General features: G+C 44.2%; 2 protein-coding genes across 2 annotated transcripts in view; both read left to right on the top strand.

The window, feature by feature from the left end:
* fbxw8 (F-box and WD repeat domain containing 8) overlaps positions 1–5,082 on the top strand; it is a 179,336-nt gene extending 174,254 nt beyond the window's left edge. Inside the window, exons 10-11 of the mRNA XM_078226998.1 lie at positions 40–156; positions 495–5,082. Of these exons, the coding sequence (XP_078083124.1) occupies positions 40–156; positions 495–636 (259 nt within the window). The 3' untranslated portion in view covers positions 637–5,082. The remainder of the gene's footprint in view (positions 1–39; positions 157–494) is intronic.
* An 8,794-nt stretch (positions 5,083–13,876) lies between these two features.
* Positions 13,877–14,484, top strand: part of vsig10 (V-set and immunoglobulin domain containing 10) — a 35,959-nt gene continuing 35,351 nt past the window's right edge. Inside the window, exon 1 of the mRNA XM_078226997.1 lies at positions 13,877–13,976. Within this exon, the coding sequence (XP_078083123.1) occupies positions 13,907–13,976 (70 nt within the window). The 5' untranslated portion in view covers positions 13,877–13,906. The remainder of the gene's footprint in view (positions 13,977–14,484) is intronic.

The raw sequence follows: 14,484 nt of genomic DNA, 5'->3' as shown, positions 1-14,484 counted from the left end.
GGGATCCAGGCTAATCTTGCCATTACTGTTCCATTACAGGCATCCTGTACGGCATCTACGTTTTGGTGCACACACACTGGTCACAGCAAATATACCTGATGAGAAATGTCCAAGAGGAGCCAGTATCATGGATGATGATTTAACCGCTCATCGTAGGTGAGACAGATCTACAATATGATCATGCTGTTCTGTCTATGTAACACCCAAAGTGGAGCAACCTTGTGTATCCCGTCCAAATAGAATCGTCTGGCTTTCTCTCTCTCTTCCAGGTCCATTCATTCTCAAAAAGAACAAACATGTCAATTATAAGGAAGCCTTAATTTTAAAAGCAAACTTTCCTACCTTAGATCTTTAACTATGTGTTTGATTATTATACTTTGCACCTGCAATTTGCATGTTGATTACCTTTTATGACAGCTTAAGTGATGAATTTGCTCAATAAGATTTTTTAAAAACTCCTTTAAAATCATTAACTACCAATTATTGTTTTACAGACATCGAGGAATTATTTACGTCTATGACTTTTCAATCGATAAATCCGCTCCTGTCTTGCCAATCTGTCGTTCAACGTATGATGAAGATGTTGGCTACAGCTACAACATAGCACTTTCAATGCCCTATGACCAAATCAAGTGAATATCTGTCATCTCGTGGATATATTGGTTCCATTACAGTCAGATAGTAATTCTAAAAGTATGCTTGTAATTAACTTACATTTCAATATGTAAGGAAGTAATACTTCTCAGGAGAACTCATAAGGAGGCATCGAGGACATTGGAGAGACATCTGAACTAGAAATGACCCTCAGCCCTGCAATTCCCCAAGGACTTACCACCGAACTTTGAAGTAAAATGTCAACAAATGGTTGTTTCAGCTAAGTTTCACCAGGAGTTCTAGCAATCTCCCACCTAAATTATAGCGGGAAACCGTCTCTCCTGTTTTAAATGTTTCTATTTCTTTTGATCCCTCTTCCTTTTATAATTTGTTTCTCATGAATTTTAGAGCAACTGTTTTTGTGTATGGTTATGTGAGGACAGGAACTTGGGCTTCAGATTCAAGAGCATAATTCACAGGATGATATGTTTCGTAAATTAAAAATAATGCAAAGGAAGCAGAAGATGAGATTGTTTTCAACAAATAGTATATTGTTTTAAGTTTTCAATAAATTTCCTATATTGCGCTTTGTGTTTTTCTATTTGCTTAAATCACTGCCCCAGCCCACAGGCCCTGAAGGTGGTAACTTATTTTGGAATAGAGGCCACATGGTGTGTAAAGTCGAGTGAGATGGAGAGGGTTGGAACCAGGGCCATGCCCGTCTCCTTCACTGGTATTTTACTATCAGCAGGGTAGAAGGCAGGCAGCCTGCCTACCCTTAGGTCAATTAAGGCCATTAAGTGGCAAATTAAGGGCCCCTTCCCACCAGGGCTGGTATTTTATCAGCAGCGAATGGATAACTCGCCACCTGGGAAAGTCACTAATTAAACCTAGTGTTCCTGCAAGCTCAGCAAAGGCAGGTGGTCCCGACTGATCGGGCACCATGTGTCCTATGGAGAGTGGAAAGTGTGGACCCCTCTGGATGAGTCTCCCCCCCACTACTGATCAGCCTCTCCTTGCCCCTCTGCTGGAACTAGCCTGATTGACCCTGATGAGACCCAACAACAGACCGGAGGTGCCCTCTGCTCCTGATGACATTGCTGGTACTGGCTGGCCATTTTTTGGAATATGGGACATTCTGCCTCAGAGCGCCCAAAACCAGAATTTCAGGCTATTAAATTCCTCAACAGCATAATATGGAGTCATGGTTTCCAGGGCCAATGGAGGCAGACTTGTCCAAAGTTTCTAGCTGGTGGATGGGGGCACCGTCTTGATGTTAAATCACAGCCACAGTTTCAAAGGCGTTGACCACCCTCGTATTTTATAAAAGGGACTATTTGTTGCAGTGAGTGTTGACAAGCTGCTTGAGAAAGGTCTCATGGTGCCCTCAGCCGATAGCTACCAATGCTCATGTTCTAGCAGGAGCCCTTGGACTAACTAGTTTCTCACTACTGCAGACCTGGGGATCTAATGAATATTTAAGCTCATCTTAGTCAGGACAGGGCACAACCTAGCAATCAACGCACGGACCTTCCTAGTCTTAATGGCTCAGCACCAGATCAAATTGTAAACTGCGCTTTTGGTAGAGATGCATTTTTCTTGTAGCAAACTTACTACAATGGAGGGACATTTTGGATCAGATAATGCATCTCTGTGCTGAACCTCTGCTCCTCGAGTACTATACATACCTGCGCACAAATGAACTGACCTCGCTCGGTAATACAAAGTAAGGGTCTGTGAATTCTTATCTGGTGCTGCCAGCACGTCATTCATATGCCAGGGATCAGGTGCCAGCCAGCGTCAGTGAAGGGTTGCTGGCTGATTGTGGAATGGAGAAAGGGGAGGCGATGATATGTAGAGAAGCAGAGCACTTGGGGGAGCAATGAGTAAAAGAAGCAGGATGTCTTAAAGAAAAATCCCACCCCTTGAGCCACCATTCTGAATGGCGTTTGCTGTGATTGCATAATGAGAGGCCTCTAGCTCTGTTTTCGTAGTCCAAATGAGCCGCATGCATAGTGTGCACTCATTGTTTCACACTGGCCACCTGCATTGTGCTCATCGGGAAATTCCCATTCTGTGTGGACATATACCTTCACGTTATCAGCCCCTTCATTCCTCAGCTGTCAGCATTCAACGTTATGTTTGAGTATAATATAAATCATAAGTGAGATTGTTGGTTCACCTAGTGACATCCTTGTCTTTGACTTATCATTGTTATACCAAAGAAATAATGGAACCGAATATTATTGAACCATTCAATGCTTTCTCCCTCTGCGAATTTGGGAAAAGCTAAAATTTTGGTCACCATGAAATCTTAAACAAATATTTTATTTTCAAGTAAGAATACTGCACTTTTAATCATGTGAAAGCAGCTAATTTTTATGTGATTTATAGAACGAAACTGGACTGCGAGGAGTTGCATAAGCACTACTGAATAAACAAGTCTTAGACTCAATAGGTAAAGGCCAAACCTAGATGAAATTTGGCAGCAAATATTTTCTATATGTTATACATCAAAGTTTTAATAATTTTACTGGTTGTCTCATGTATTGTGATTTGCCCTGGTTTAACTCTCGGTGTAATCTACCATTAATCCATCTCCTCTGCCATTTCTGTGGATGTTTTCCATGATTCCCATAAAATAGAATCTGTCCTTTTGTTTAGTCGATAAAACCATCACAAATCTAATACTTGTATCATGCAACTGTAAAATGATTACTCCTGATCATGCAGCATTTTTTAAAATGGAATTAAGCCACATTGAAATGGCTCCAGGTGTAAATGATAAATTATAATTGTCGTCTCTTCTCTGGAAATTTGCCTCATAATCTTATTTTTAAAATGTTACCATATATCCAGTACAATTGGAGGCTGCTGTGGCAATCTTTATAAGAGGACAGGCTCCTGAAATGTATGATACATTTATGGAACCATTCTTTTTATACTGATGTGTTACAAAGAAAACAAGACCAATCTAGACATTTGGAAAAGGTTCAAAGGAAACCTTTTCAGCTAATGTTTATTTACACTTTCACACAAAGCTTAATTGTGGAAGCAACAGCTGTAAAGTATAAGCTTTGGTGGATGCAGTATTCCCTGATATGACCCACTCTTAATTCAAAATTGCTGAATTCAGATTATTTGGCAATTAATTTTTTGAACAAGAAAATTCCCACTTTGCTTATTTACGGTGCTTGATTCAAATTAATGAATAATTCTAATCTTTGTTAACACAAAAACATAACTATATGGATAATCAGCAGTAGACTGTAATTAGCTGTAGATTGTTTCTTGTAACACAGCAGTAATGATGCCATGCACATTGATCCTCATGAAGGTTGTTATACATCAACATCCAAGAAAATGTGTGTCAGAGTGGGTGATGATCGCCAAAGTCCAAAAACTGACCCCAACATAAAATGAAAACCAAATAGATAAAATGAAAAAAGTATAAAGTGATCTAATCTGTAATCTAATCTTAACAGTTCAGATAGCGAATGCAAGTATCCCACGGTTCACTCTTAATGTTTATGACATCACTTAAATCCCCTGATCATGTTACAGCCTTGAAAAAGCTCCACTGTGTGTCCGTGATCTATGCATTATGACCAATGGGATACAGTGACTGGGTTCAATTCATCACAATCTGTCATATGTGTAGCAGCCAGAAGATGTTGAAAACTGTACTTGAATGTAATGCTTGCACTGCTTTGTTAACACACGGTCCCATAACAAACTTTAATTTCTTCAATGCATTTAAGGAAATGGTTGCTAGATGATTTTTCTGGCCGCTGCAGAATATGAAATATAATAAAATTACTGAAAGGTAGCTCGGTACTCTTCAAATAATTAGTTCCAGCCACTAAGGGGATGACAGTACAGAGATACACTTCATAATGATAAAATCATGCCTAATACTAAAGCACCACACAGTGGCAGAAAATGTGAAGAGCACCAATAATTTACACTGCATACAGCAACAAAAGAATGCATTATGTGTGGAGGGGAAAGAAAGAACAATACATGTTGAATTTAGAAAGCATCTAAATGGTGCAGTGCCTTCCAAATTTATACAATGGTTAAGAATTTCAGTAAAATCCTAGGTCTGTATACAAAAAAATTGATATAATGTGGCTGAAGTTTATGCTAGTCACAGACAAGTATTTTTTCATAAGGAACAAGCCCCAACATTAGTGATTGCCGACTATTGCTTCACATGTGTTAGCAGTGGCTGATAATGGGATTGCATTTTAAATTTGCCAATTTAAAACCACTGCAGCCCCAAATTCACTTGAAGTGCCATTTCAGATTAACTTCAGATGCTGCAGCGTTGGGGGGAGGGGGGGGTGTAAATGTTTGTAATATTTTACTCTGACTGCCGTGCATGTATGGAATGTTTAAATTTATGATGTTGCTGTGATGATAGATTCTGTCTATAAGGTTGTTAATTCCCATGGTCACAATATTAAACCAACAAGTATGGAACTCAAGTGGTGGCCTTTTGGCATGTTTATTTCTACAGATTGCTGTAGCTTTTAAAATGATGGAAAAATTTATGATTTAAAATTATGCATCATTAACACATCATGGACTATCTTTAAAAATGTTTCTTGTTCAATTTTGTTAGTTGTTTGCCCTCAATGAGGATGGGCTTAATTCGGAGCAGTCAATGATTCTCAACTCTTGACTGGAAGATGTCCCAGAACAAGACTTTCTTGGCAGAATTTGACCATTCCCCCGAGTTACAGGGATGGAGTCCTTGGGGGTCCGGTAATATAACGGGGAGCCATGTATGCAGTGCCACTTCCGGGGAAGTTTCCCATCGAGGGGATGCTTGCCCCGTAGAGGCAGGCAGCCAGTTTGGATCATTAAATGCCTATTGAGTGCCATTTAAAGGACGGCCAACATTTTTGCTGGCAGGGTTGCCCCTCATCACACTGCCTCAGGGGAGGCTGCTACCCTCATGGAGGCACCTGACTGCATCAGCCTGGGGGGTAGGGGGAGCAGCCTGGGGAAGGTGGGTTGTGGTTTGCTGGGGGAGTTAAGGGGCAGGTTGCGGGTTAGGAGGTTGTTAGGGCAACCTGGGGGAGTGGGTTAGGGAAGCAGGCTGGGGTGTGGGGGGCAGGCTGGCATGGGGGAGGTTAGTCGAGCTGGGGGTGTCGGGGGGGCAGGCTGGAGGTCATTAGGCGCAGGCTAGGGCAATCGTTCGGGGGGGTAGAGGGCAACTTTGGGGGGGGGGGGCAGGCTGGGAGGTGGGGGTGGAAGAGAACTGGTCGCGTGGCATGACCTGACCACCCTCCTTCAGAGGCGTTTCCCCTATGATGATCTTCAGGTTCTCCAAATTCCTTCAGCAGCCGGTCACACTGCCGTAGCTCAGAGCTACCGGCATTGGGAACCTCCTCTCCACCCTTAATTGCACTGTGGGCCCATGGACGGCAAACTCGGAGGCGGTAAAATTGCCAAGTCGGGTCCCACTGCCCTCAAGAAGTATGGGCTCCAGATTCGCTTTCAGGGCCAATGTTCGGACTCTGAATCCCGTGGTAAAACTCAATCCTCTTGTCTCGAGGCACTCGAGGCAACAGATTGACCGGTTGAATCCAACCAACTTTTAACAGAAAGTACAGATAGTTTTGGAATAACCAGCTTGAAAGTGGACCTGACCTGAGAATGTTACAGGTTCATCTTTGTTATTTTCTCGTGAAATGAGAGGGCATGGGATCCAAGGGGCTGTTGCCTTGTGGATCCAGAACTGGCTTGCCTGCAGAAGGCAGAGAGTGGCTGTGGAGGGGTCTTTCTCTGCATGGAGGTCAGTGACCAGTGGAGTGCCCCAGGGATCTGTTCTGGGACCCTTGCTGTTTGTCATTTTCATAAATGACCTGGATGAGGAAGTGGAGGGATGGGTTGGTAAGTTTGCTGACGACACCAAGGTAGGTGGTGTTGTGGATAGTTTGGAGGGATGTCAGAAGTTGCAGCGAGACATAGATAGAATGCAAGACTGGGCGGAGAAGTGGCAGATGGACTTCAACCCGGATAAGTGTGTAGTGATCCATTTTGGCAGATCCAATGGGATGAAGCAGCAGTATAAAATGAAGGGTACCATTCTTAGCAGTGTAGAGGATCAGAAGGACCTTGGGGTCCGGGTCCATAGGACTCTTAAATCGGCCTCGCAGGTGGAGGATGCGGTCAAGAAGGCGTATGGCGTACTAGCCTTCATTAATCGAGGGATTGAGTTTAGGAGTCGGGAGATAATGCTGCAGCTTTATAGGACCCTGGTTAGACCCCACTTGGAGTACTGCGCGCAGTTCTGGTCACCTCATTACAGGAAAGATGTTGAAGCCATTGAAAGGGTGCAGAGGAGATTTACAAGGATGTTGCCTGGATTGGGGGGCATGCCTTATGAGGATAGGTTGAGGGAGCTTGGTCTCTTCTCCCTGGAGAGACGAAGGATGAGAGGTGACCTGATAGAGGTTTACAAGATGTTGAGGGGTCTGGATAGGGTGGACTCTCAGAGGCTATTTCCAAGGGCTGAAATGGTTGCTACGAGAGGACACAGGTTTAAGGTGCTGGGGGGTAGGTACAGGGGGGATGTCAGGGGTAAGTTTTTCACTCAGAGGGTGGTGGGTGAGTGGAATCGGCTGACGTCGGTGGTGGTGGAGGCAAACTCGTTGGGGTCTTTTAAGAGACTTCTGGATGAGTACATGGGATTTAATGGGATTGAGGGCTATAGATAGGCCTAGAGGTGGGGATGTGATCGGCGCAACTTGTGGGCCGAAGGGCCTGTTTGTGCTGTGGCTTTCTATGTTCTATGTTCTATGAAATAAGGAGCACAGTGAAATGACATTGCTGAGAAAACTGAATTCTCTACATCCACACTCTACTTGGGCGATCTCGTTAGTCCTTCCTCAAGCTATAACCAGTTGACTGTCTCTCTCTAATGGAGAGGCCTATGGTCCTTTTTAGGCTAATTACTTACTTCTGTGATCACTGAGCACCACAAGAGATCTGCAACATTCAATCTTTTCTCATAAGTACGGGAGTAAATACCCAGAAATGATTTCAGCTTGCGTGAGTCAACTATACTTCATTAAATGGTAATCTCCAGGGAAGAGAGTCCTTGAAGAATGGTCACTGCCAACCCAACTGACCATCCAGAATAGAACAATCATGCTGTGAGCCATTAGGAAATGGTAGGTTGAAAGCACACGTGCCAACTTATGAATGGTCGTATTTCTTTTCTCACCGAATACAATCTTCCGCTTGAAAATCAATCCATGTGGACAGACTTGCAATGAAACACACAACACTGCAGCGTGGGGCTCTGGCAATTGGTGGGGCGAAGGGGGCATACTGAGAAAGGGCATGGTAATTCTGAATTTGCTGATGGGCTTTGGCCTATCTGCAGACAATGCAGAACAACATCGGGCTCTGATTGATTGAGTCCTCTTAGAGCAATACAGTCCTGGGTGTTGAGAGGTGGTGGTGATTTGAAAGCAGTTCAGACTTAGCTCCCGATTGTCTGGCCTGAAGTTTCTGAACTTGAGAGAGAGAGAGACGACTGGGCCACAACCGGACCAGTGAGGACATGGCCGCTCACCGAGGGTAAGAAGAGGCCAGGGCAGGCCAGATAAAGCCCAGAGCAGCAGGCAGGCAGCCAGTCAAGGGCACATGTGGTCGTTGAGGCTCAAGGCCCAGCAACCCAAGCGAGAGGGGAGTAGTCAGGAGGTGCGAGGGTACCACTGGTGTGGTTCTCATGGAGCAGCAGGGCGACTCAATCAGAGACCAGGGCTGAGAGTGAGGAGGACTGGGCAACCGGACCAGCGAGGGTAAGAGCAGAGGCCAGGCCATGTAGCCAGCAGCAGTAGCCAGGCAACCAGTAAGCCACCAGCATACCTGCGAGCTTAGGTCATCAAGGGGAGCAGCTGCAGGGCCAACTCAACCCCCAGGATGGGGCTAAGGAGGGCTAGGCAAGTGAAGGCAAGGCCATACCATGGCCAGGCAGTCTGAGCCATCAGTGAGGCAAGGTCACTGAAGTCAACAGGGCAATGTGACCCCCCCCCCCCTCCCCCCCCCCCCCCAAGGCTGAGGAGGACAAAGAAGCCTGCTCTTTCTGAAAATTCATATTTGTTTAAGTAAAGGCAGATCAGTCAATATGAAGCGACACTCTGAAATGCAGAAAGTTGAAGGTGAGACAAGAGGACGAAGCTAGGCAAAAAGACAGTTTGGCACTTAACTTTAAAATGTTTGAAGTATTGAGCAGTGCCCAAACTGCACATTCATCATCAACAACAACATCCACCAAAGGTTTTGGTGATTTGTCTGATAATCTTAACTTGCCTGAAAAACCTGAACAAGATGTCGACTCTGAAATGGGAATGGAACTACAAGATGCTGCTCAAACTCACTCTTCTGCAGCTGAAGTAAAGGAAGAAACCAACCTTAAAGACATTGATTGCTGAACATCACGACTGCACTCCAGAGAATACAGAAGAGGCCAGAATTAGAGGATCAAAGTGCTGGCAACAGATGGACTGATGAAGTGGCAGCGGTGGTGATTTTACACAGGTGAAAATAGATGGGAATTTTGAATAGTGATCAGAGATGGTCTTCTGTTCAAGATCATGGGAACAGAGAAGCCATGGTTGAGGGGGTAAGTATGGATATAAGTAGAAGAGTTAATACAGAGCGAGTGTTTGAAGGGGGATTTGATGGAGAGGATAAGGAAATGAAAGTTCACCTTGGAATTGAGTAAGAGCTAAGGTTGGCAGCAGTTCAGCTCAATTTGAGGTGGTGGCCAGGAAGACATGGAATGAAGGCAATGGTTTGTAGTGGTATGCAGTGACAGTGGCTTTAGTCTTCTCAGTGGGTAACGAGTAAATTATAACTTGTGCCACACTGGATTTAGGACAAGCAGTCCAACAGCGCAGTGAATGTGGAGAGCTTGAGGAAAGTGGTAGAGAAAGAGAACTCGGTATAACAATATTTGTGTGGAAGGTAATCCTATTTCTCCCAATGCCAAGGGACAGTATGTAAATGAGGAAGGTGAAGGCAAGGATAGATCCTTAGAGGGTTTCAGGGATAATGGTAGGCAAAGAAACTGTTGCTGGAAATGCTGTAGTTATAATTGGATAGTAAAGGTGGAACCAAGGGATTGCAGTACCACTGAGTTGGATAACAGAGATGTGTTGAAGTAGAGTGATGTGGCAAATCATGTCAAAGGCCGCAGAGTGGAAAAGCATTACATTTACAGAGGATGTTGTTCAGTGCTGTGGAGGAGTGGAAATTTAATTAGAGAGATTCAAGTAGGGAGCTGCAGCTAAAATGGGTACGGATTTATGTATTTGAGGGCCTTGCAGGAAAGGGAGGTTGTACATGGTGCAATAGTTTATAAAGACAGAGGGGATGAAGATGATTTTGTTTGTAGAAGTAGATGATGGGAATTTTGAATAGGAGTGATCAGAGATGGTCTTCTGTTCAAGATCATGGGAATAGAGAAGCCATGGTTGAGGGGGTAAGTATGGATATAAGTAGAAGAGTTAATACAGAGCGAGTGTTTGAAGGGGTATTTGAAATCAGAGCAGAGAGATCAAGATGAATTGAAGTGGAGATTGAAATCACTGGGATGATGACTCACTGTGCAGTGCCTAAGGGGAATGGTGGCAAAATATACTTGGGAGAGGCTGGTGATGGGGCAGTAAAGTATTTTAAAGCAAGCAGGGTGGGAAAAGGGTGTGGTGTTCAAAGGAGTAATTAAATTGACTTCAATTTTCTCACACCTTGTTGCATCTTCATTCACAAGGCAAATACTGCAAGTGCAGGAAACCTGAAACTAAAACAAAACACTGAAAACAAAGTCAGTTACCTTCTATTGAGAGAAGAGACCAGTTTGCATCTACATGTTACCCCTCAGCAACTTGATGAGTTTTTATTTGCCAAAGACACCCAGCTCTCCCTCAGCAACACATCTAGTCCCCCACCTACTCCACCTCCTCTGCACCTCCACTGCTTCTGATTTGTTATACTGCTTGTCTGACATCCAGTCCTGGATATGCTGGTGTTTCCTCTAACTAAATGTTTGGAAGACTGACACTGATGCCTTTCGTCCCATTTACAAAATATGATCTCTAGCCATCTATCCCATTCTGCTCTCTGGCCACTGGCTGAACCAGGTGATTTGCAACCTTGGCTTCCTAGTTGATCTCAAGATGAACTCAAGCCCATATCTGATCCGTCATGAAGAATATCTACTTCAGCCTTAGAGGGAAGCAGTGGCGTAGTGATAACATCACTGGACTAGTAATCCAGAGGCCCAGGCTAATGCTCTGGAGACACAGGATTGAATTCTACCATGGCAGCTTATGAAATTAAAAATCAGTTAATGAATCTGGAATTAAAAAACTAATCTCAGTAATTTGGATCACAAAACCATTGTTGATTGTTGTAAAAACCTATCTGCTTCACCAATGTCCTTCAGGAAAGGAAATCTGTCAACTTTACATGTCACTTTAACTCCAGATCCGCAGCAATGTGGTTGACTCTTAAATGCCCTCTGAAATAGCCTAGCAAGCCACTCAGTTGCATCAAACTGCAACAAAAAAATGAAACCAAACGAATCACCCAGCATTGACCAAAGCACTGGAAACTACAATATCACACCCAGCCCATCGCCCTTTCCAAGTTCTCCTCATTTCTCAAGGTTTGTGCCAAAATTGAGAGAGCTATTTTACAGATTAATCACACAACAGCTTGACAGTCACCTTTATGGAATTATACCTTCCAGACAATGTCCCAGACACCATCATCAGCATCCGTGGGTATGTCACAGCAGACTGACAGGACAGAACCAGCAGAGATCAGTAGGGAGTTCCTTCCACAGTCCAAAGGTGTGTGGGTTAGGTGGATTGGCTGTGCTAAATTGCCCCTTAGTGTCAGGGAGACTAGCTAGGGTAAATACATGGGGTTATGGGGATAGGATTGGGTGGGATTGTGGTTGGTGCAGACTCGATAGGCCAAATGGCCTCCTTTCTGTACTGTAGGATTCTATGATTCTATAAGACAGCTCACCACCACCTTCTCAAGGACAACTAGGGATGGGTAATTAAAAATGCTGGCTGAACCAGCAATGGTCATGTCCCATGAAATAATTAAAAAAGCTGCTATAATATTGTGTTTCTCTATGTCTGCCTCAGCGTACCTGCTGCCAAAACCCTCCATGCCTTTTCTTATCTCTCAACTCAACTATTCCAATGTTCTCCTGGCCTGCGGACCACTTTGCAGCTTCCATCACCTTCATTGCCTATACCCTAACTCACAGCAAGTCCCTTTCAACTATCATCCCTGTGCTCAGTAACCTACACTGACTTTCTGTGTGACGGTGCCTCAATTTCCATATTCTCATCAATAAGCCAGTATGATTTAAAATCATATGACTGCTTTGATTTAAAATCAGTTAGACCATTTATTGACAAACTTTCCACACCTCCTCACTCACTGCTGGTATCACACTTCACATTGCTGAACATACCAAAGGGCCACAAATTATTTCTCAATTATACATCAAAACCGCAAGCACCCATTTTAGTTCCAGTTTACAGAACAATGTACTTGTGGTATCATGTCGGTATTATCTAAAAGAACATTAGGAGACATGCAGAGTACACTTTGAAAACTTAATTCATTATCGAAGGTCAGATAACATACTTGAAATTGTAGCTGGCGGTGGAATGATTGTTAGGATAGAAATTTTGTAAAAAGATTTTACTCCATTCTTGAAGTTACAAAGCCAATGCAGAGTGGACCAGGCAAGATCTTGGGGTGGCACAGTGGTTAGCACTGCTGTCTCACAGCAGCAGGGATCCAGGTTCAATTCCCGGTTTGGGTCACTGTCTGCGCAGAATCTGCACGTTCTCCCCGTGTCTGCATGGGTTTCCTCTCACAGTCTGAAAGATGTGCTGGTTAGGTGCTAAATTCTCCCTCAGTGTACCTGAACAGGCGCCTGAGTGCAGCGACTAGGGGATTTTCACAGTAACTTCATTGAAGTCTTGTGACACAAATAAATAAACTTTAAACTTAATCCATTTCTTTGCTTGCTCCAAAAACCAATTCAAATTGAATCCAATTCATGGTCCCCACAAGAGACACATACAAAATCCAAGCTAACAAGAAAGGGCATTGCAGCTCACCTTGGGTTTGATCTTGGACAAAAACCCAGGTTCAATTCCGACCTTGGGTGACTGTCTATGGAGTATGCATGTTCTCCCGTGTGTCTGTGAGTTTCCCCTGGATGCTCTGGTTTCCCCTCCACAGTCCCAAGATGTGCAGGTTAGGTTGATTAGCTATGCTAACGCGGCATTAAGGGGAGAGGGCCTGGTTGGGATTGTTGTCAGTGCAGGCTAGATGGGCTGATTGGCCTCCTTCTGCATTGTAGAATATTTATGATTCTACGTAGAACAGTACAGCACAGTACAGGCCCTTCGGCCCTCGATGTTGTGCCGAGCTTTGTCCGAAACCAAGATCAAGCTCCCCCACTCCCTATCATTCTGGTGTGCTCCATGAGCCTATCCCATAACCACTTGAAAGTTCCTAAAGTGTCCAACTCCACTATCACAGCAGGCAGTCCATTCCACACCCACATTCCACCACACTCTCTGAGTAAAGAACCTACCTCGGACATCCCTCCTATATCTCCCACCATGAACCTTATAGTTATGCCAAATTCTAATTCTAAAGTAAAGTTTCTAAAGTTTATTCATTAGTCACAAGTAGGCTTACATTAACACTGCAATGAAGTTACTGTGAAAAACCCCTAGTCGCCACACTGTGGCGCCTGTTCGGGTACACTGAGGGAGAATTTAACATGGCCAATGCACCTAACCAGCACGTCTTTTGGACTGTGGGAGGAAACCGGAGCACCTGGAGGAAACCCACTGGGAGAACGTGCAGACCCTGCACAGTGACCCAAGCCGGGAATCGAACCCGGGTCCCTGGCGCTGTGAGGCAGCGATGCTAACCACTGTGCCACCGTCTGTCAAAGAGCATGAATATTATTGCTTTTTGTGTGATGGTCATTTTGGAATGATTGTAATGTTCTCACAGATTTATGAATAAAGTATATTTTCGGAAAAAAAGAAAGTTGTGGCGGGAGGCGGTATTTACCTGGGCAGGGTGTTCAGTAGCGACTCTCGAGCGCAGCTTACCTGTGCCCACAGGTGTGCCGGGATGAGGTGTGCCGCGCGTGCGTACACGCGCCAGCAGGAAGTGCGAAAGGTTATTGTCCTCGGCTGAAAGTTGCTCAGCCAGCCCGTCCGCCAGCACAATGGGCTGCAGCAATTACCTGCAGCTCGCTGCTCTCTTAGCTCTAACCTTGTGTACTTTGATCGCAGCAGGTAGGGGTTTTATTTAAACATGATTCATTTTACAATGTAAACTAATCGAGCACTCGACGTGGTTTCTTTTTAAAAAGAATTGTTTGTGTGTGTTTCTACCTACTGTGGGACGAGTCTGCCTTCGACATGTTTGTGTAGGTTGGTTTGCATTTTGTTTACCTGTACTACTCCTTGACAGTGTTTATATTTATTTAGGGTTTTTCAATCGTTAAAGCAGCATTGAGAATGAATGTTTTACTGATTGGGGGGGTCAATTATATTTATCATGTCCTCAGTAGCAGAAAGAGGCTTTTATTTTAAAGGTGAAGCATATATTTCTTCGTGTTGTTAGAGATTCAACTTTATATCAATGCGAGATGGTTGTAACTGCTGTCGCTCTAACATGTTTTTAGTTCTATTTAAAGCCGTAAGAAGTCTCTCTCTCTTCCCCCACCCAGCGCATGTTGCTGTGACGGCCTAATTGTAATGAACCTTTCTATTGCGCCTCTGGCAATCCTCCGTGTGGGTG

This window comes from Mustelus asterias, chromosome 13 (assembly GCF_964213995.1).
Source record: "Mustelus asterias chromosome 13, sMusAst1.hap1.1, whole genome shotgun sequence".
In the NCBI taxonomy this organism is placed as follows: Eukaryota; Metazoa; Chordata; class Chondrichthyes; order Carcharhiniformes; family Triakidae; genus Mustelus; species Mustelus asterias.
Note: the sequence above shows the minus strand (reverse complement) of the source record. Positions and strands in the feature narration are given on the sequence as shown.